General features: G+C 36.1%; 1 protein-coding gene across 5 annotated transcripts in view; it reads right to left on the bottom strand.

The window, feature by feature from the left end:
* The window catches only part of OPHN1 (oligophrenin 1), a 627,556-nt gene that overhangs the window by 19,830 nt on the left and 583,421 nt on the right, over positions 1 to 24,305 (bottom strand). For 4 of the 5 annotated variants that reach the window (XM_070784718.1, XM_070784715.1, XM_070784717.1 and 1 more), the window contains one exon: positions 12,523 to 12,846. The exons of the other annotated variant lie outside the window; for it this stretch is intronic. In XM_070784718.1, coding sequence (XP_070640819.1) covers positions 12,523 to 12,846 — 324 coding nt within the window. The remainder of the gene's footprint in view (positions 1 to 12,522; positions 12,847 to 24,305) is intronic. 5 annotated transcript variants of the gene reach the window in all.

The following is a 24,305-nucleotide window of genomic DNA, read 5'->3' as shown; positions in this document are numbered from 1 at the left end:
TAAAAACAAAAATAATAAACCTCAAAGAAACTATCTAACCTTACACATAAATGAACTAGAAAAAAAAAGGGGGGGGGGAATGAAGCCCAAAGTCAGTACAAGAAAAGAAATAATAAAGATCAGAGTGAAAGTAAATTGAAACAGAGACCAAAAAGGTAATAGAAAAGGTCAAAGAAACTAAGAGCTGATTCTTTGAAATGATGAAAAGAAATATTAATAAACCTTTAGCTAGACACTAAGAAAAAAGGAGAAAAGTAAAAGTCTCTGATAAATAAAATTAGAAATGAAAGAACAGAAATAACAGATACCACAGAAATACAAATAATTGTAAGACAATGATATGAGCAGCTAAAAGTATATGTCAACAAATTGCCCAACCTAGAAGAAATGGACAAATTCTTTGAATCCCAATCTTCCAAAACTAAGTCATGAAGAAATAGAAAAATCTGAATAGACTGATTACTAATACAGAGATTAAAGCAGTAAACAAAACCTCTAATAATCAAAAGTCCATGACCAGACAGCTTCCCAGGTGGTTTATACCAAACATTCAAAGGCGATGTAATATGTATTTTCCTCAAGTTTTTCTAAAAAATTAAAGAGGAGAGAACACTTCCTAACTTATTTCACAAGGCAAACATTATCCTGATACCAAAACCAAACAAGGACAACACACGCACACACACACACAATTATAGGCCATTATCCCTGGTAAACATGGATGTAAAAAATCTCAAAATATTAGCAAATCAAATACAATACATTAAAAATATCAAACATCATGATCAAGTGAGATTTACTCCAGGGATGCAAGGATAGTTCATTATGTGCAAATCAATCAATGTTTACAGCACATTAACATGACTTGATGGACATGAGTTTGAGTAATTCATGGGGTCGCCAAGAGTCGGACACGGCTGAGCAACTGAACTGAACTGAACAAAATGAAAAATAAAAAAATATCTCAATAGAGGCAGAAAAAGTATTTGACAAGATTCAATACTCACAAATTATAAAAATTCTCAACAAAATGGGTATAGAAGGAAGTACTTCAACATAAGTGAAGGTTACAGACTGCATATTATATATGTGTAGCTAACATCATACTCAATGGTGAAAAACCAAAAGCTATCCCTTCAAGAAAAGGAGTAAGACAAGGATGCCCACTCTCATCACTCTTATTAAACATAAAACTGGAAGTCTTAGCCAGAGCAATTAGGCAAGAAAAATAAATAAGATGCATCTAAATTGGAAAGGGAAAAGTAAAACTACCACATTGTTTTGTTTTATCTAAAGAAAATTCTAAAGATTCCATCAAAGAACTATTTTCATTGATAAACAAAATGCAATAAAATGAAAATAAACAAAGATGAGCCTTGGAAAATTAAAAAAAAATTGAAATGATTTCAAGAATCTTTATAGATCACAACGTTAGATTAGAAATAAACTGCAAGGAAAAATCATAAAAACACAAACACATGGCAGTTAAACAATATGTTACTAAACAACAAATGGGTCACTGAAGGAATCAAAGAGGAAATTAAAAATACCTAGAGACAAATGAAAATGAAAGTGCAACAGTCCAAAACCTACGGGGTGCAGCAAAAGCAGTTCTAAGAAGGAAATTTATAAAATCTTACCTCAAGAAATAAGAAAAATCTCAAACAACCTAACTTTACACCTAAAACAACCAGAGAAAAACGAACAAAAAAACCCTAAAGTTAATAGAAGGAAAGAAATCATAAAGATCAGAGCAGAAATAAATGAAGTAGAGACAAAGAAAACAACTGGAAAGATCAATGAAACTAAAATCTTGTTCCTTGAAAAGATAAACAAAATTGATAAACTTTTGGCCAGACTCAAGAAAAAAGGGAGAGGACTCAAATCAACAAAATATGAAATGAAAATGGAGAAGTTATAATTGATCCACAGAAATACCAAGGATCATAAGAGACTACTATGAGAAACTGTATGCCTATAAAATGGACAACCTTGAATAAATGGACAAATTTTTATAAAGGTACAGTCTCCCAAGATTGAACCAAGAGGAAATAAAAAATATGGACAGATGAATCAAAAGTACTGAAATTGAAACTATGATTGAAAAACTCTCAAAAAACAAAAGTCCAGGACCTAAGGGCTTCACATCAGGTGAATTATATCAAACATGTAGAGAAGGGTTAAAACCTATCCTTCTCAAACTTTTTCCAAAAAAAAAAAAAAAAATGCAGAAGATAGGAAACTTCCAAATTCAGTCTATGAGGCCATCGTAACCCTGATATCAAAATCAGGAAAACATATACCAAAAAAAATAAAATTACAGGCCAATATCACTGATAGCACTAGTGGAAAAGAACCCACCTGCCAATGCAGTAGACCTAAGAGACGTGGGTTTGATCCCTGGGTCAGGAAGATCCCTGGAAGGAGGGCATGGCAATCTTCCAGCATTCTTGCCTGGGGAATCCCATGGACAGAGGAGACTGGTGGGCTATGGTCCATAGGATCAAAAACAGTTGGACACAACTGAAGCAACTTAGCATGCACACATGCATCACTGATAAACATAGATGCAAAAATCCTAAACTAGCAATACTAGCAATCTGAATTCAACAATACATTAAAAAGAACATACAAAATGATCAAGTGGGATTCATCCCAGGGATGCAGAGTTTTCAATATCTGCAAATCAATCAATGTGATAAACCACATCAACAAACTGAAGAATAAAAAACATATGATCATCTCAATAAATGCAGGAAAAGCTTTTGACAAATTACAGCACCCATTTATGATAAAAATCTTGGCAGAAAGTTGGCACAGAAAGAACATACCACAACATAATAAAGGCTATATATGACAAACCTACAGCTAACATCAATCTTTATCAGATTCTTTTGCCATATATATTATTACAGAATATTGAGTAGAGTTCCCTGTACTATACAGGAGGTCCTTGTTGATTATTATTTTATATATAGTAGGGTGTATTGGAAAAGGCAATGGCACCCTACTCCAGTACTCTTGCCTGGAAAATTCCATGGACAGAGGAGCCTGGTAGGCTGCAGTCCATGGGGTCGCACAGAGTCAGACATGACTGAAGCGACTTAGCAGCAGTAGCATCTTACTTATTGGTGAAAAGCTGCAGGCATTTCCTCTAAATCAGGGCCAAGATAAGGAAGTCCACTCTCACCACTTTCATTCAACAGTTTTGGAAGTCAGAGAAATCAGATGAAGAAAGAAAGTAAAGGGAATTCAATTGGAAAAGAAGTTAAATCACCACTCTTTGCAGATGACATGATACTATAAATAGAATACCCTAAAGATGACACCAGAAAACTACTGGAGCTAATCAATGAATTTGATAAAGATGCAGGTTACAAAATTAACAACAGAAATCTTTTGCATTTCTATACACTAACAAGGAAAGATCAGAAAGAGAAATTCAAGAAACAATTCCATTTACCATCACACCAAAAAGATCAAAATAACTAGGAATAAATCTACCTAAGGAGTAAAAAGACCTGTACTCCCAAAACTATAAGATGCTGATGAAAGAAAATGAAGAAGACACACACAGACGGAAAGATATTCCATGCTCATGGATTGGACTCAACACAATTCTTATCAAATTAACAATGACATTTTTTCAGAGAGCTAGAACAGAAAATCTCAAGATATTTATGTAGATACAAAAGACCCTGAATAGCCAAAGCAATCTTGAGAAAGAGCTGGAGGAATAGGTCCCTGACTTAAGACTATACTATAAAGTTACTGTTATCAAAACAGTATGGTACTGGCACAAAATAGAAATATAGTCCAAGGAACAGGATAGAAAGCCCAGAAATAAACCCTTGCACCTATGGTTAATTAATTTATGACAAAGGAAGCACGACTACACAATGATTGAAAGAAACTCTCTTCAACAAATCGTGCTGGGAAAACTGGAAAGTTACATGCAAAAATGAAATTAGATCATTCTTTAACACCATAAACAAAGAAGGCTCAAAATGTATTAAAGATCTAAATGTGAAACCAAACACTATAAAACTCCCAAGGGAAAACATAGGCAGAACACTCTCTGATGTAAATTGCAGCAATATCTTTTTTTAATCCAACTCCCAGAATAATGGAAATTAAAACAAAAATAAATAAATGGGATCTACTTAAACTCAAAAGATTTTGCATAGCGATGGAAACAATAAAAAATGAAAAGACAATCCACAGGTTGGGAGAAAATATTTGTAAATTATGTGACTGACAAGGGATTAGACTCCAACATTTATAAACAGCTCATGACACTTATCAGCATCAAAACAAACAACCCAATCAACAAATGGGTAGAAGACCTAAGTAGACATTTCTCCACAGAAGACATACAAATAGTCAAGAGGCACACCAAAAGATGTTCAACATTGCTATTTATTAGAGTAACGCAAATCAAAACTATAGTGAATTATCACCTCACACCAGCCAGAATGGCTGTCATCAAAAAATCCACAAACAATAAATGCTAGAGAGGGTGTGGAGAGATGGGAACCCTCGGGCACTGTTGGCGTGAATGTAAGTTGGAAAAGCCACTATGGAGAATGGTATGGAGGTTCTTTAAAAACCTAAAAATTTGAGCTACCATATAACCCTGCAATCCAACTCCTGGGCATATATCCAGAGAAAAACATGATCCAAAAGGATACATGCACCCTAACATTGTAGCACTGTTTACAATAGCCAAAACATGAAAGCAACCTACATGTTCACCCATAGGGAAAGGGATAAAGATGTGGTACATATATTCAATGGAATATTACTCAGCCATTAAGAAGAATGAAATAGTGCCATTTGCAGCAACATGAATGGATCTAGAGATAGTCATACTGAGTGAAGTAAGTCAGATAGAGAAGGAGAAACACGATATGACATCCATTATATGTGGATTCTAAAAAGAAATGATACAGATGAATTTACTTACAACATAGAAAGAGACTCATAGACTGAGAGAATGAATTTATGGTTGCTTGTGAGGGGTGGGAAGAACTTTGTGATGGACATGTACACTCTGCTATATTTAAAGTGGATAACCAACAAGAACCAACTGTATAGCACATGGAACTCTTATCAATGCTATGTGGCAGCCTGGATGGGAGAGGAATTTGGGGGAGAATGGATACATGTATATGTATGGCTGAGTCCCTTTGTTGTTCACTTGAAATGATCATAACGTTGCTAACCATCTATACTTCAATTCAAAATAAAAGTTTAAAAAAATAAATCAAAAAATACGAGTTCACCCGTGGCAGATTCATGTCGATGTATGGCAAAACCAATACAATATTGTAAAGTAATTAGCCTCCAATTAAAATATATAAGTTTATATTAAAAAATAGAAAAAAATTAAAAAAAAATAAAATAAATGAATCAAAAAATAATAAAATGCTCATACTACCAAAAGCAATCTACTGGTTTAGGGCAATGCTTATCAAAATCCCAATGACAGCTTTAATAGAAATAGAACAAACAATTCTAAAATATATGGAACCATAAAAGAAGCCAAAAAGTCAAAGCAATTTTGAGAAAAAAAAGAACAAAGCCGTAGGTATTATAATCCCTGATTTTAATCTATATTATAAAATTCTTGTAATCAAACAGCATGGTGTTGATAGAAAAACAGACACATATATCAATAAAACACAATTCAGGACGGTGAAATAAACCCACAAATATATGGAAAATTAATTTATGACAAAGGATTAAAGATCTTAGAATGGACAAAGATATTTTCTTCAATAAATGGTACTAGGAAAACTGCACAGCCACAAAAAAAAAGAAAGAAACAAACTAGACCACTATCTCACAACATACAAAAAAATCATCTCAAAATAAAGACTTGAATGTAATGCCTGAAACCATTGCCCTCCTAGAAGAAAACATATGCACTACACCCTTTGACATTGATCTTAGCAATATCTTTTTAAATATTTTCCTCAGGCAAGGGAAGCAAAATAAAAATAAGCAAACAGGATTATATCAAACTAAATAGGACTATATCAAACTTCTGCAGAGCAAAGGAAACCTTCCACAAAAAAGAAAACACAATCTACTGAGTGAGAGAAAATACTTTTGAATCATATAGCTTATAAGGGGTTAATGTCCAAAACATTTAAAGAACTCATGTATCTCAACAACAAAAAACCCTGAACAACCTACTTTAAAAATGGAGAGAAGTCAGGCAGGTTGATTCCTCCAGTTCCATTCTTCTTTCTCAAGACTGCTTTGGCTATTCGAGGTTTTTTGTATTTCCATACAAATTGTGAAATTAATTGTTCTAGCTCTGTGAAAAATACCGTTGGTAGCTTGATAGGGATTGCATTGAATCTATTGATTGCTTTGGGTAGTATACTCATTTTCACTATATTGATTCTTCCAATCCACGAACATGGTATATTTCTCCATCTATTAGTGTCCTCTTTGATTTCTTTCACCAGTGTTTTATAGTTTTCTATGCATAGGTCTTTAGTTTCTTTAGGTAAATATATTCCTAAGTATTTTATTCTTTCCGTTGCAATGGTGAATGGAATTGTTTCCTTAATTTCTCTTTCGGTTTTCTCATTATTAGTGTATAGGAATGCAAGGGATTTCTGTGTGTTGATTTTACATCCTGCAACTTTACTATATTCATTGATTAGCTATAGTAATTTTCTGGTGGAGTCTTTAGGGTTTTCTATGTAGAGGATCATGTCATCTGCAAACAGTGAGAGTTTTACTTCTTTTCCAATTTGGATTCCTTTTATTTCTTTTTCTGCTCTGATTGCTGTGGCCAAAACTTCCAAAACTATGTTGAATAGCAGTGGTGAAAGTGGGCACCCTTGTCTTGTTCCTGACTTTAGGGGAAATGCTTTCAATTTTTCACCATTGAGGGCAATGTTTGCTGTGGGTTTTTCATATATAGCTTTTATTATGTTGAGGTATGTTCCTTCTATTCCTGCTTTCTGGAGAGTTTTTATCATAAATGGATGTTGAATTTTGTCAAAGGCTTTCTCTGCATCTATTGAGACAATCATATGGCTTTTATTTTTCAACTTGTTAATGTTACATTGATTGATTTGTGGATATTGAAGAATCCTTGCATTCCTGGGATAAAGCCCACTTGGCCACGGTGTATGATCTTTTTCATGTGTTGTTGGATTCTGATTGCTAGAATTTTGTTAAGGATTTTTGCATCTATGTTTATCAGTGATATTGGCCTGTAGATTTCTTTTTTAGTGGCATCTGTGTCAGGTTTTGGTATTAGAGTGATGGTGGCCTCATGGAATGAGATTGGAAGTTTACCTTCCTCTGCAATTTTCTGGAAGAGTTTGAGTAGGATAGGTGTTAGCTCTTCTCTAAATTTTTGGTAGAATTCAGCTGTGAATCTATCTGGATGTGGGCTTTTGTTTGCTGGAAGTTTTCTGATTACAGTTTCAATTTCCGTGCTTGTGATGCATCTGTTAAGATTTTCTATTTCTTTCTGGTTCAGTTTTGGAAAGTTGTACTTTTCTAAGAATTTGTCCATTTCTTCCACGTTGTCCATTTTATTGGCATATAATTGCTGAAAGTACTACAAAGCCACAGTCATCAAGACAGTATGGTACTGGCACAAATAGAGATCAATGGAACAAAATAGAAAGCCCAGAGATAAATCCATGCACATATGGACACCTTATCTTTGACAAAGGAGGCAAGAATATATAATGGAGAAAAGACAATCTCTTTAACAAGTGGTGCTGGGAAAACTGGTCAACCACTTGTAAAAGAATGACTTGAGCACTTTCTAACACCATATACAAAAATAAACTCAAAATGGATTAAAGATCTAAACATAAGACCAGAAACTATAAAACTCCTAGAGGCGAACATACGCAAAGCACTCTCCAACATAAATCACAGCAGGATCCTCTATGAGCCACCTCCCAGAATACTGGAAATAAAAGCAAAAATAAGCAAATGGGACCTAATTAAAATTAAAAGCTTTTGCACAACAAAGGAAACTATAAGCAAGGTGAAAAGACAGCCTTCAGAATGGGAAAAAATAATAGCAAATGAAGCAACTGACAAACAACTAATCTCAAAAATATAATGAGGTGGATGAAACTGGAGCCTATTATACAGAGTGAAGTAAGCCAGAAGGAAAAACATAAATACAGTATACTAACGCATATATATGGAATTTAGAAAGATGGTAACAATAACCTGGTGTACAAGACAGCAAAAGAGACACTGATGTATATAACAGTCTTATGGACTCTGTGGGAGAGGGAGAGGGTGGGAAGATTTGGGAGAATGGCAATGAAACATGTAAAATATCATGTAGGAAACGAGTTGCCAGTCCAGGTTCGATGCATGATGCTGGATGCTTGGGGCTGGTGCACTGGGACGGCCCAGAGGGATGGTATGGGGAGGGAGGAGGGAGGAGGGTTCGGGATGGGGAACACATGTATACCTGTGGCGGATTCATTTTGATATTTGGCAAAACTAATACAATTATGTAAAGTTTAAAAATAAAATAAAATTAGAAAAAAAATAATAAAAGAAAAGAAAAAAAAAAAAAAACAAGCAACACCCACAGCTCAATTCCAGAAAAATAAATGACTCAATCAAAAAATGGGCCAAAGAACTAAATAGACATTTCTGCAAAGAAGACATATAGATGGCTAACAAACACATGAAAAGATGCTCAACATCACTCATTATCAGAGAAATGCAAATCAAAACCACTATGAGGTACCATTTCACACCAGTCAGAATGGCTGTGATCCAGAAGTCTACAAGCAATAAATGCTGGAGAGGCTGTGGAGAAAAGGGAACCCTCTTACACTGTTGGTGGGAATGCAAACTGGTACAGCCACTATGGAGAACAGTGTGGAGATTCCTTAAAAAACTGGAAATAGAACTGCCTTATGACCCAGCAATCCCACTGCTGGGCATACACACTGAGGAAACCAAATTTGAAATAGACACGTGTACCCCAATGTTCATCACAGCACTGTTTATAATAGCCAGGACATGGAAGCAACCTAGATGTCCATCAGCAGATGAATGGATAAGAAAGCTGTGGTACATATACACAATGGAATATTACTCAACCATTAAAAAGAATACATTTGAATCAGTTCTAGTGAGGTGGATGAAACTGGAGCCTATTATACAGAGTGAAGTAAGCCGGAAAGAAAAACACCAATACAGTATACTAACACACATATATGGAATTTAGAAAGATGGTAACGATAACCCTGTATGCGAGACAGCAAAAGAGACACAGATGTATAGAACAGTCTTTTGGACTCTGTGGGAGAGAGAGAGGGTGGGATGATTTGGGAGAATGGCATTGAAACATGTATAATATCACATAAGAAACGAATCGCCAGTCCAGGTTCGATGCAGGATGCAGGATGCTTGGGTCTGGTGCACTGGGATGACCCAGAGGGATGATATGGGGAGGGAGGTGGGAGGGGGGTCAGGATAGGGAACACGTGTACACCCATGGTGTATTGATGTTGATGTATGGCAAAACCAACACAATATTGTAAAGTAATTAGCCTCCAATTAAAATAAATAAATTTAAATTAAAAAAATAAATAAAAATGGAGAGAAGAGCTATATGGACATTTTCCCAAAAAAGACATAATGATAGCCAACAGGAATATTAAAATGTGTCCAAGATCATTAATTATTCAGTTCAGTTCAGTCACTCAGTCGTGTCCGACTCTTTGCGACCCCATAAATTGCAGCACGCCAGGCCTCCCTGTCCATCACCAACTCCCGAAGTTCACTCAAACTCACATCCATCGAGTCAGTGATGCCATCCAGCCATCTCATCCTCTGTCATCCCCTTTTCCTCCTGCCCCCAAGCCCTCCCCCCATCAGTTTTTTCCAATGAATCAACTCTTCGCATGAGGTGGCCAAAGTACTGGAGCTTCAGCTTTAGCATCATTCCCTCCAAAGAACAACCAGGGCTGATCTCCTGCAGAATGGACTGGTTGGATCTCCTTGCAGTCCAAGGGACTATCAAGAGTGCTTTCCAAGACCACAGTTCAAAAGCATCAATTCTTCAGTGCTCAGCTTTCTTCACAGTCCAACTCTCAAATCTATACATGACCACTGGAAAAACCATAGCCTTGACTAGACGGACCTTTGTTGGAAAAGTAATGTCTCTGCTTTTCAATATGCTATCTAGGTTGGTCATAACTTTTCTTCCAAGGAGTAAGTGTCTTTTAATTTCATAGCTGCAGCACCATCTGCAGTGATTTTGGAGCCCCAAAAAATAAAGTCTGACACTGTTTCTGCTGTTTCCCCATCTATTTCCCATGAAGTGATGGGAACAGATGCCATGATCTTCGTTTTCTGAATGTTGAGCTTTAAGCCAACTTTTTCACTCCTCTTTCACTTTCATCAAGAGGCTTTTTAGTTCCTCTTCACTTAGGACAATGCAAATCAAAACCCCAGTGAGATATCACATCACGCCCATCAGAATGGCTATGTCCTAAAAGCCAATAACAAATTTTGGAAAGGAGTGTGGAGAAAAGTGAACCCTCTTATACTGTTGGTGGCAATGTAACTTGGTATAGCCACTATAGAACACAGTATGGAGATTCCTCAAAACTTAAGAATAGAACTACCATATGATACAGCTATTCCACTTCTGGATATTATACAAATAACATGAAAATACTAATTCAAAAAATATATGCAACTCTATGTTCATCACACCATTATTTATAATAGCTAAGATATGGGGGAAAACCTAAGTCCCCAACAATGGATGAATAAGTAAAGATATGATATATCCAAAGGAATACTACTGTGTCAAAAAAAGATGAAATACTGTCATTCACAACAACATGGGTGAACCTTAAGCATATTATGCTAAGTGAAAGAAGAGAAAAACAAATACTGTATGATTTTGTTTATGTGGAAAAAAGACAAAAATTAATCAATGAAAAAAAAAAAAAACAAAATAAATGAACAAACCAAACTAAAACAAAACAAACATGCAAATAGAAAGAACAGAGCAATGGTTACCAGAGGGGAAGGAGGGGGTGAAATGAGTAAAGGGAATAAACTGTATGGTGATGGACAGAAACTAAATTCTTGGTGGTGAGATGAAAGCAAAAATTATATTAATAAATAATATCAATTCAAAAAGATACATGCACACCACTGTTCACAGCAGCATTATTTATATTGCCAAGACATATGGAAGCAACCTAAATGTCCATCGAGAGATGAATGGATAAAGAATATGTGTGTGTGTGTGTGTGTGTGTTTCTGTGTGTGCATGCTCAGTTACTCAGTTGTGTCTCTTTGCGACCCCATGGACTATAGCTTGCAAGGCTCTTCTGTTCGTGGAATTTTTCAGATAAGAATATTGAAGTGGGTTGCTATTACCTGTTCCCGGGGATCTTCCCAACCCAGGGATCAAACTTGAGTCTCGTGTGTCTCCTGCATTGGCAGGCAGATTCTTTACTACTAGGGCCACCTGGGAATCCTCTCTCACTCTGTGTGTATGTGTATATATATATGTATGCATACATTGTATGGAATACTAGTCAAACATAAAAATAGAATGAACTAAATGTCATTTGAAGAAACATGGATAGAACTAGAGATTATCATACTAAGTAAAGTAAATCAGAAAGAGAAAGACAAATATGGTATCAGTAGTATTCATGGAATCTAAAATATGACACAAATGAACTTATTTCATGAAACCGTAAAAGAGTCATAGACATAGACAACAGCCTTGTGGCTGCCAAGGGGGGAGTCATATGGAGGATGGATGGATTGGGAATCTGGGATTAGCAGATACAAACTATTATATATAGAATGGATGAACAAGGTCAAACTATATAGCACAAGGAACTATATTCAATATCCTGTAATAACCTATAATGGAAAAAATAATATCATTATTATTAATTTATTCTACAAACAATGAGTACCTACTATGTGACAGTCAGGCATTGTGCTAAGTACTTGGGACATAGAAGTAAATAAAACAGCCAAAAATCCCTCCCTCATAAAGCGTACATTCTAGTGATTATTGTGAATGGTTTCTATATTCTTGGGCTTCCCTGGTAGCTCAGCTGGTAACGAATCCACCTGCAGTGCAGGAGACCCTGGTTCGATTCCTGGGTCAGGAAGATCCCCTAGAGAAGGAATAGGCTACCTACTCCAGTATTCTTAGGCTTCCCAAATGATTTAGCTGGTAAAGAATCCGCCTGCAATGTGGGAGACCTGGATTCAATCGCTGAGTTGGGAAGATTCCCTGGAGGAGGGCATGGCAACCCACCCCAGTATTCTTGCTTGGAGAATCCCCATGGATAGAGAAGCCTGGCAGGCTATAGTCCATAGGGTCGCAAAGAGGATTTCAACATTAGTAGTAATAAACCCGAACAGATTTCTACTTAAATACCTACAACCTCATAGGTGTTTCAAGGTGCAAAGTAGTTGAGGTCATTTCTCTTCCTCATGGAATTCCCAAGCACTTACCCTCCTTGTGGTGAGCCAGGGGCCGAGGTGCTGATCTCTTTATGTGGAAAGAGGGGGCCTTAGTGGTCCCAGGGCCTGGCACAGGTCCATTGCTGGCCTTTGGTATGGCCTTGGTCCCTCCATCCTGCAGCCTAGACACCAACTTCCCCACGTCCACCTCGAGGCAGGTCTCCAACTTGACATCTGAAACAAGCCTGCTTGGGGACTTCCTCCCAGGATCTGCTTCCACACTTTTTTGCATAGGCATTTTGGGGTATTGTGGTGGCTTGGGGGGTTCTATGCTGCTGCTGATAGTACCATTGGGTGTTCTATGTTGAATTTCATCTAGGAAAAGTTGGTGTAGAGGAAAGATTAATGACAACCTTTATCACCTTTTCATTTTTAGACATGTAGACATAAGATTGCAAAATTATATACATATTCAAAGGAGCTTTTGTTATGGAACAAATCAATGATATCCCACAAAAATCAGTCTCTAGCTACCTCACTTCATGTGGAGACACAGGTCTCATAACACAAGGAATTCAATTCAAGATCTGATTATTTTCATGACCACAATTCAGCAAAACCACAATATGCCAAGATTATATTACTTTCAAATACAGACATCAGTTAATAATCAACTATTTCTATTTATCTCAAAAGTTATTTATAGGGAACACATGTATACCTGTGGCGGATTCATTTTGATATTTGGCAAAACTAATACAATTTGTAAAGTTTAAAAATAAAATAAAGGAAAAAAAAGTTATTTATAAATATCTCTAATACTTCAGTGTAATGTGCTAAACTGAATTTAACTTCTTTTTCCATCCTCAATAGCTACTTTATGGCCTTCCCCTAGCTATTGTGGTTTACAATTTCCTATGACAATAGCATATGCTTTTCAGTTGTCTTATGTCTTAATTAAAGCTTTGAGACTCTAATGAGAGCCAAGGATATTCTCCCTAAAAAATTAACCTACACAAATACATGTAAAATTTTGAAAACCAATTTTAAGAGATTCATAGAGCCCCCTGAATCTGTTAATGAACCCCTAATTGAGAACTCCTGCCATATGGAAATTGTCACCTTCCTTGTTAATAGAAAACCTGGATCAGAGTGTACTGGTTAAGAACAGAGGTTCTGGTTAGCTAAATGAGACCTGAGAGATATGTCAAGCAATTAAAACAAATGGGTCCTATTTGGATCCTGATTAATTTTTTTTAAATGTAAGAAGGAAAATTAGGACACTGACCAGATAGTTACTGCTTTTAAGGAATTACTATTTTGTTTAGTTTCTTTTCTTTTATGTATGATAATGGTATTTCTGCTGCTGCTGCTGCTGCTGCTGCTGCTAAGTTGCTTCAGTCGTGTCCAACTCTGTGAGACCCCATGGACGGCAGCCCACCAGGCTCCCCCATTCCTGGGATTCTCCAGGCAAGAACACTGGAGTGAGTTGCCATTTCCTTCTCCAGTGCATGAAAGTGAAAAGTGAAAGTGAAGTCGCTCAGTCGTGTCCAACTCTTAGAGACCCCACAGACTGCAGCCTACCAGGCTCCTCTGTCCGTAGGATTTCCCAGGCAAGAGTCCTGGAGTGGGTTGCCATTTCAATGGTATTGAGATTTTGGTTAAAAAAGAGTCTTCATCTTTTACAGGTACATACTGAAGCATTTATGGATGAAATGACATGATGTCTGTTTTAGGGAAATGGGTAAGCGTATAGATGAAACAAGATTGGGCATGTAGTTGTAAATGTTGAAGCTGGGCAATATGGACATGTGGAATATGTTATGCTGTATGTTATACTGTATATTTTTATCAAATATACAATTTCCTTTTACATTTGAAACTCTCCACAATAAAATTTTAAAAGAACTGCAGGTTCTGGAGCCAGTTGTGCTACATACCAACTGTGAGATCTTGGGCAAGTTCATAATCTCTCTATATCTTAAATTTTTTCCTCAGTAAAAGAAATAATAATAGTACCTACCTCATGAGGTTGTGGTGATGATTACATGAGGTATTATACTTATTTCAGTGCCTGGTACATAATAAACACTCAATAATTGCTAGTTATTATTTATACTATTATGTTCTCAGTAGGCAGTGGGGCAAGAGTTTCCATGGGGAAAGAAAGAGTAAGTCTTGTTTCAAAGAATTTTTCCCCAGGAGTTTTCTTTTTCTTGGGAGCTTTTTATTGATGACTGCACTGCTGCTACCATAAAGGTTAGAGCCAAGGAGTTCCTCTATAGCTCCCCTACTTTGGTCCCAGGGTAGATACATAGCCCTGCTTTTATTAACTCTAGTACAACTGCTATCAGACTAGTCAAACAAAAAAATCAAAGACTCATTAATAATAATACTACTGACATAGCTCAAAAGTGCAATGTAATTAGATCACATGCTTCCAGAAGATGCCTTGTGGCAGAGGCCATCTAACCTCCAGCACTTAGGATTAACCTCAAACACACATACCTTCTAGAAAGTATGAAGTAAATTCTTGTGTCACACATGAAGTGATATAAATTCATTCTCCCACATGCTTTGAGTGTAACATCTCAGTTACATGTTTCTGTCTGAATGCTTTCTTTTGGTGAAGAAACTCTAGGAAATTCCCGTCCCTGTTCTCATTTAGGGAAAACAACAGCGATTGGTCATGCTCTATGGTATCATCACCATCTCAATACAGTAAAAGAAGGTCCAGTCTCATAAAGATGATCCACAAACACAGTCTCAGGCCACTACCTTCCACATTGGAAAGGATCTTTTCCTGGCTTGGAAATAAGACATATAATGATAGCAGCAATAGGGATTTGGAACTAGGCTATTCTGCCAGGAAAACCATTTCAAGGCTCTGGGATATGCTGAATAATAATGATAAAATGGTAATAATTATAATAATGACAATGATAATAATAATGAAAACAGATACCATTATTTAAACACTTTCTTTGTGTCAGGGCCTGTTCTAAGTGCTTTACATGGATTATCTCTCATAATCTTCAAAACTACTCTGTAAACTGTTATTAGTCCCATTTTATAGATAAGAAATCGAAGGCCCTAAAAGTCTCAGTGTCACAAAACTAATATGGTAGAGCCAGTTTCCATAGCTTGAAGTCTGTTTTCAGAGTACATACTCTTTCTGAAGACAGCGTTCATTGCTCCTGTTCAGCATCATCCCCTTTCTCTAACGAGCCATCTATTTCCATGGGAAAACACAAAAGCCAGCTTCAGAAACTGCAGAGAACTAGGAGTGAATAGGTATCAGAAAAGGAGGCCTCATAAATACGCAAGTGGCCAACTAGAGGCCTCTCTTCTAAGTGTAGGCAAGTGATGGGGAATAGCTTTAAGAGGTTGCACACTATTCCAGCAGGAGAAATAGATCAATGATTATAATACAGGTAGAATCATGCAAATAAGCACTATGAGAATGACAGTGCTAATTCTTTCTGGTGGTGTTGAAGAAAATTTTGTGAAAGAGGTAATATTGTGAAAGAGGCAATATTGAAGGATTGCAATAGATGGAAAAAGAGGGAAAGGGAATTTCAAAGAGAGAGCAACTTGAAAGAATGAAAGTTCAAGGTTTGTTTAAGAAAATGTAAAAGAAAATATTTAGTGTGGTTTGAGCATAGGAACCAATTTTAGATAAAAAGTGTGAGTAGTTGGAGAAGAGTTATTAAGGTAGGGTGGGGCTATATCATGAATGCCATTTTCAGGAATATGAGTTTTATCATTGGGCTGCAGAGGACCATGACTTTTTTCCCCAGAAAAGTGGCACTATCACATGTGTTTTTTGAATATGCCCTTAGGTTCATGACGAAGAGTAGACTGAACCAGAGAGACTGGAGGAGACTGGAGGTAGGGAGACCAAATGGGGGCTGCTGGATCTAAACTGGAGCAGCAGCAGCAGCAAAGAGAGACAGATTCAAGGGCTATTAAGGGAGTGGAACGCACAGGGCTTAGATATGGAGGTGGGAGGGAGTCCATGATGATAGTGAAAGGACTCATTATAATACTATATATGAGGGGAATAACAAGTTTAGAGGTAAGATAATGAAATGCTACTGGGAAACAGTGGTGAGTAGAGGGATTTGTTCTTTCTCAGAACAATGTTCAAAGAGGTTATAGGGAGTACAATATTACAGTAGATAAATGAGCTCTGGAATAAGATGAATGCAAGTTGTTTTTCTGTAATTCATTAGCTGTGTGAATTAGGCAAACTACACACCCTCTCTAAGCCTCTAACGCTTGTTCTATGAGAAGTGATGAGGATTAAATGAATATGAATTCACACCCATTTAGGATGGCTAGAATTAAAAGATAACAAGATATGGAAACAACCTAAGTATCCATCAGTGGATGAACTTTGTTTGGTTGTTTCAGACTTAAAAAAGAAAGATCTAAAAAAAAAAGAAAAAGAAAAATCTCCTGCCATTCATTTGCTATAATATGAATGAATCTAGAAGATATTATGCTAAGTGAAATAAGCCAGACAAATAAAGAAAAAAATTACATAACTTCATTTATATGTGGAATGCTTAAAAGTCAAATACTTAGAAGCAGAGAGCACAGTGGTTACCAGGAGCAAGAGGATAGAGAAAATAGGGAGATGTTGGCCAAAGGATACAGAGCTGTAGTTATATAGGATGAATAAGTATAGAAATTTAATGTATACCATAATGAGTATAGCTAACAATACTGCATTGAATAATGGAAATTTGCGAAGAGAGTGGATTTAAGGTACTGTCATTAAAATAAATAAATAAATAAATACATGTCTATTAGCTTGACTGTAATAATCAATTCACTAGGTATATGTGTATTAAATCATCACTTTGTGTAACTTGAACATATACAATTTTACTAAATCAAGACACAAAAGACAGTGCTGACGAAAATGCAGAGAAAATGGAATTGTCATACATTATTGGTGGGAAAGTAAAATGGTGCACCTGATTTTAAAAATAGCCTCAAAATGATTCCTCGAAGATAAAATATACAGTGATTGTATGACCCAGAAATCCCACTCCTATATATACACCAAGAATCACTGAAAACATACATCCACATAAAAAATCTGTGCATAAAGGTTCATAGCAGTATTATAGCAAAAAGTGGAAACAATCCAAGTATCTAGCAAATGATGAATGATAAACAAAATGTGTTATATCCATATAATACAATATTACTCATTCATAAAAGGGAATGAAGTATTGATACATACTTCATAATGGATGAACCTTGAAATCATTATCCTAAGAAGCCAGCCACAAAAAAGACCACAGATTGTATGATTCCATTTATATGAAATTTTCTCAGAATAGGCAATCCATAGAGACAGAAAGTAAATTAGTGATTATAAGGAATGAAGGAGGAGGGGAGTATTGGGAGGTACAAGGCGCTTTTTGGATGATGAAGATGTTCTGGAATTAGACTGTTGCACAAGCTTATGAATATACTAAATGCACTGACCTACCCTTGAAAAGGGTGAATTTTATGTCATATGAATTATATCTCAGTTAAAAAAAAAAAGGTATGGCTAGGGTAGGTGATCCCATTGGTGAACTTCTGGCATGAAGGCCTCATCACACAGAGGGGCAAATTAAGACCCAGAATAAGGAAATGATTAGCCCAAGTTATTCAGCAAGCTAGGAGCCAAGATGACATTTATCTCAGGTCTACCAACACCTAGTTCATTCATTTATTACACATATTTATTGAGGACATATGATATGCTGGATACTATGGGATACAGAGTGAAAATTTTCTGCTGGCATAGAAATTATATTTTCTGATGTGTATTTGGGGAGATTGTGAATAGACAAATAAGTGAGTTTATCCAATTAAAATGAGATTATGGAACAACAGGGTAAGCATTGAATGTTCCCTTCCACTTTTCCCTAAATGCTATATCATCTCCTAAGGAGGTGATCCCTTAAGCTGGGTGATCTTTTTCTCTTCATTATTCCCTCTACACCCACTCATTTATTCTACAAGTATTTACTGAACACATGCAATATATAGGAATTGTTCTAGAGGCTGGTGAAGAAAGTAGATCTGATATTCTATTGAGAAAGACAGACAATAAACATGCTGTTAAATATTAATGGCAGCAAGTGATATGAATAAAATAAAGCAGTTTAAAGGACAGACAGTAATGGAGGAGGAAAAAGATCTATTTAAATAAAGTACTCAGAGAAGGTCTCTATGAAGAGATGTCATTTAGCAGAGATCTGAATGAAGGAGTGAAACTGCAAAGTTTGGAGGAAGAATGTTTAGGACCAAGAAAACAGCAGATGAAAAGGCCCTTGGGTAAGTTTGACATCTATAAGAAACAGCAAAACCAGTGAGATCAGAGCAGAGAACAAAGGGTGCATAGAGATAGTGATGTTCATAAATGAGATAAAAAACGTATGTGCGGACCATATAATGCAAAATAAAATGTAAATTTTCTTCTAAAAATTAAGAGAAGTCATTGGAAATTTAGATCATAGGGAATGATATGATCTGATTTCCAGTTTTAAAAGATTGTATATCTTTCTGGCTGCTGCAGAGAACAAACTGTTGTCAGGCAAGAAGAAAAGTAAAGATAATAGTTTGGAAGCTCCTGTAGCCACTCAAGTAAAAGATGATGCTGGCTCAACTAGTAAGGTAGCAGTAGGAATTAGCAGGTTCAGCATATAATGTGCACATACAGCTAACAGGAATTGCTAATGAATTAGATATGAGGGAAAAAGCAAATAGTCAAGGATGATCCGAAAGTTTTTGACCTTACTAACTAGGTGACTGGTACTGTCAATTCATCTGGGCTGAATGAAACACAATCTGGAATCAAGGTTTCTGGGAGAAACATCAACAACCTCATATATGCAATGATATCACTCTAATGGCAGAAAGTGAAGAGGAAATAAAGAACCTCTCAATGAGGGTGAAAGAGGAGAGTGAAAAAGCTGGCTTAAAACTCAACATTCAAAAAACTAAGATCATGGCATCTTGTCCCATCACTTTATGGCAAATAGATGGAGAAAAATGGAAACAGTGGCAGATTTTATTTGGGGGGGCTCCAAAATCACTGCAGATGGTGGTGACTGCAGCCATGAAATTAAAAGACGCTTGCTCCTTGGAAGGAAAGCTATGACCAACCTAGACAGCATATTAAAAAGCAGAGACATCACTTTGCTGACGAAGTCCATATAGGCAAAGCTATGGCTTTTCCTGTAATCATGTATGGATGTGAGACTTGGACTGTAAAGAAGGTTGAGCACCAAAGACCTGGTACTTTCAAGTTGTGGTGCTGGAGAAGAAGTCTTGAGAGTACCTTGGACTACAAAGAGATTGGATATCAACCCTGAATATCCATTGAAAGGACTATTGTTGAAGCTGAAGCTCCAATATTTTGGCCACCTGATGGGAAGAGCTGACTCACTGGAAAAGAACCTGATGCTGGGAAAGACTGAAGAAAAAAGGAGAAGGGGGTGGCAGAGGATGAGATATTTAAGATAGTGTCACCAACTCAATGGACATGAATTTGAGCATACTCCAGAGACAGTGGAGGACAGAGGAACCTGGCATGCAACAGTCCGTGGGGTCATGAAGAGTTGGGCATGACTTAGTGACTGAACAACAACAAAAACATTGCCAATTACTTAGATGAGGGAGACCAGAGGAAAACCAGATTGAGGAGGAATAGGCAATCTAGGGTATTTGTACATTTTAAATTGTAGATTTCCTTGAGTCATCTAAGGAGAACTGTTGCGCAGTGAGTTTAAGATGGGAAAAAGGAAGATAATACTCCCAGATATACAAATTTGGATATCATCTTCATATTTAAAAGATATTTAAAGCTGTGAGACAATGCAATCATGCAGGAAACAAATATAGACAGAAAAAGCTGAATGAGAAAATCAAAACAAAACTCTGGGACCTTCCAACATGCAGAAATTGAGAAGAGAAGGAAAACCAAGAGGAGACTGAGATGGAATGACTAGTGAGGTAGAAGGAGAGTTTGGTGTCCTAAAAGCAAAATGAATAAAATGTTTCAAGAAGGAAGAATTAGTAAACTGAAATGCTGCTCACAAGCTGAGTATGGTAAGAATAGTGGAATAGCACATGGAGATTGCTGGTTATCTTGACAAAAAATGGTTTCCACAGAGTACTGAGGAGAAAGGCCCATTTAGAACTGGTGCAGGTTCCATACTAACAATTACTCTACTCAATGGCATTTATTTGTTTATCTATCTATCATCTATTTCCATTTAGCCTATAAACTCCTTGAGGCCAGGGATGGTGTCTTAATTCCACCTAACACAGTACTTATTCAATCCATGTGAGCTGGTTTTCTCTCCAACTTTATTGGGATAAAATTGACAAACATTGTATATGTTTAAGGTATACGTATACATATGATATTTTGATATATGAATATATTGTTAAATGAGTACCACACTCAATCTAATTAACATATCAATCACCTCACATAGTTTCCATTTTTTATGTGTGATAAGAACAGTTAAGATCTACTCTTTTCATAAACTTCAAGTATACAATATAGTATTATTAACGACAATCACAGTGTTGTATCATATTTCCAGAATGTATTGATCCTGCACAACTGAACCTTTGTACTCTTTGATCAACACCTCCCCATTTCACTCTCTCCCAGGTTTCTGGCAACCACCATTCTATTCTCTGCTTCTATGAGTTTGACATTTTTAGATTTCACATATAAGTGAGAGCATGCAGCATTTGTCTTTTTGTCCTTGGTTCATTTCATTTAGCATAAAGTCCTTCAGGTTCATCCATGTCACAAATTACACACTTTCCTTCTTTTTATCTAAGCTAAATAATATTCCATTGTGTGTGTGTGTGTGTGTGTGTCTGTGTGTTTCTGGGTAAGTATCTGTGTACCTCTCACATTTTCTTTATCCATTCACCTGTTGATATTTCACTTTGATATTTCCATATCTTGGCTATTGTAAATAATGCTGCAATGAACATGACAGGGCAGATATCTTTTCGATATACTAATTTCATTTCCTTTGGATATATATTCAGAAATAGAATTACTGGTAGTGTTGTTTTTTAATTGACACACTTGGTAACTATTATTCTATGGGCAACCAAAAAGAAGTAGCATGATCACAAAATATGAAGAATTATTAGCAAGTGGCACGAGTGAAACAAACTGAGGGGAGAGGCAAACAACCAAGGAGAGCCACTTTGGGTGTGGTTAAGGAGGGTCTTTTGGGGAGATGGCATTTATCTGGACCAGATCTCAGGACCTGGAGCATGAGAATGACCCAGTCATGTGAAGGTGCAGGGGAATGTGTCCAGCAAAGGGAATAGCAAGTGCAGAGGCCTGGATTATGAGGCATGCTAGAGGTCTTGAAAGAACCTGATATACCTGGAGGATAGGGATGATTTATGTATCAGTAGTTCATTCCTGTGTGTTATTGCTGAGTAGTACTCCATTGTATGTATATGTCACAATTGGTTTGTCATTTGTCAGTTAACAAACATTTAGGTTGTTTACAGCTTTTGGCTGGTATGTACAAAGCTGCTATAAATATTCAAATATTAGTCTTTATGAAGCCATGTTCGGACTTTTTTGTTTTTCTTTTTGGGTATGGGTCATGCTTTCTTGTTTTTTTTACATAGCTCATATTTTTTGTTGAAAACTGGACAGTTTAAGTAATATAGCATCTCTGGAAATCAGATTCTCTCTCCTACCCAATTTGTTGTTGTTGCTATTTGTTTTAGTTATTGTTGTTAGTTTGTTTACTGACTTTTCCCACCCATTTCTGTTAAATCTTTATCATTTGTCGAGTGTGGACACCAAACACACTGCTTAGTTAGCTTTTTGGTTAGCTAACGATTAGGCAGAGATTACTTTAAAACACCAAGCACCAATATTACTCCAAGTCTTTGAAAAGGGGCTTTGTATGAATGTTTGAGCATACCTTGGACACTCAACCAGGCAGTTGACAAATTTATATGGTAGTTTATTTTTAATTTTTTGAGAAACCTACATACTGTTTTCCATAATAGCTGCACTAATTTGCATTACTACGAACAATATAAAGGGGTTCCCTTTTCTCCAAATTCTTCTCAACACTTACTATTTTTTGTCATTTTTTGGTAATAATCATCCTAATAGGTGTGAGGTGATATTTCATTGTTGTTTTGATTTGCATTTCCTTGGTGATAGTGATGTTGAGCAACTTTACATATATCTTTTAACCATTTATATGTCATGTTCTAAGAAATGTCTATTTAGGTACTTTGACCTTTAAAAATTGGGTTAATTCTTAAGTAGTATGAGTTCCTTATTTATTTTGGACATTAATTCCTTATTAGATATATGGTTTACAAATATCTTCATATAATTCTGTAGGTTGTCTCTTCACTTTCTTGATTGTTTCCTTTGCTGTGAAGAAGCTGTTTAGCATTCTGCAATCACATTTGTCTATTCTGCTTTCGTTGCTTGTACTTTTTGAGTTATATCCAAACAAATGACTGCCCAGATGAGACAATTCCAAGTAGCTTTCCCCCTACATTTTCTTCTGGTAGTTTTACAGCTATAGGTCTTACATTTATGTCTCTAATCCATTTTGAGTTGGTTTTTGTACACTGTGTGAGATAAGAACCCAGTTTCTCTGCATGTGGATATCGATTTCCCCCAATATCATGTATTGAAAAGACTATACTTTCCCATTGTGTAATCTTGACCCCATTGTCAAAGGTTAACTGACCATAAATGTGTGTACTTTTTCAAGGCTCATTATTCTATTTCATTGGTCTATATGTCTGCTTTTATGCCAGAACTATACTGTAGGTTACTATAGTTTCATATTATAATATATTTCACATTATATTTCATATTATATTATTTAAGAAAGTGTGGTATCTTCCAATTTGCTCTTCTTTTTCAACATTACTTTGCATATTTGGGGTCTTTTTCTTGAAGTTTATATAAAACATAACAGTCTGTTTGAAGCTAGCAAAGTAACATTGACTATATACAATAACTACATTTTAATTTTCCTTACCCCTCCATTTTATGTTATTGATGTCATAATTTATAGATTTTTAGATTATGTATCCATTAATAAATTATTGTACATAAAGTAATTTTAAATACTTTTGTATTTTCACTTTCATACTACAGTTAAAAGTGATTTACACATCACTATTACAGTAGAATATTGTGAATTGGGTTATATTCTTATCTTTAAAATTTGGGTTTATACTTTCAGGTTTTCATATTGTTTACATCCATTAATTTCAACTTGAATACCTGTCATGGTCAACAAAAGAATCTGAGATGCAGTACTTGGATGCAATCTCAAAAACGACAGAATGATCTCTGTTTGTTTCTAAGGAAACCATTTAATATCACAGAATCCAAGTCTGCCCTGACCAGTAATGCTGAAGAAGCTGAAGTCGAATGGTTCTATGAAGACCTACAAGACCTTCTAGAACTAACACCCCAAAAAGAAGTCCTTTTCATTATAGTGGACTGGAATGCAAAAGTAGGAAGTCAAGAAATACCTGGAGTAGCAGGTAAATTTGGCTTTGGAGTAGAGAATGAAGCAGGGCAAAGGCTAATAGGTTTTGCCAAGAGAATGCACTGCTCATAGCAAACACCCTCTTCCAACAACAGAAAAGAAGACTCTACACGTGGACATAACCAGATGGCCAATACCAGAATCAGATTGATCATATTCTTTACAGGCAAAAATGGAGAAGTTCTATATAGTCAGCAAAACCAAGACTGGGAGCTGACTGTGGCTCAGATCATG

This window comes from Bos indicus, chromosome X (assembly GCF_029378745.1).
Source record: "Bos indicus isolate NIAB-ARS_2022 breed Sahiwal x Tharparkar chromosome X, NIAB-ARS_B.indTharparkar_mat_pri_1.0, whole genome shotgun sequence".
Taxonomy (NCBI): Eukaryota; Metazoa; Chordata; class Mammalia; order Artiodactyla; family Bovidae; genus Bos; species Bos indicus.
The sequence above is the reverse complement of the archived record's forward strand: the minus strand, read 5'-3'. Positions and strand labels throughout refer to the sequence as shown.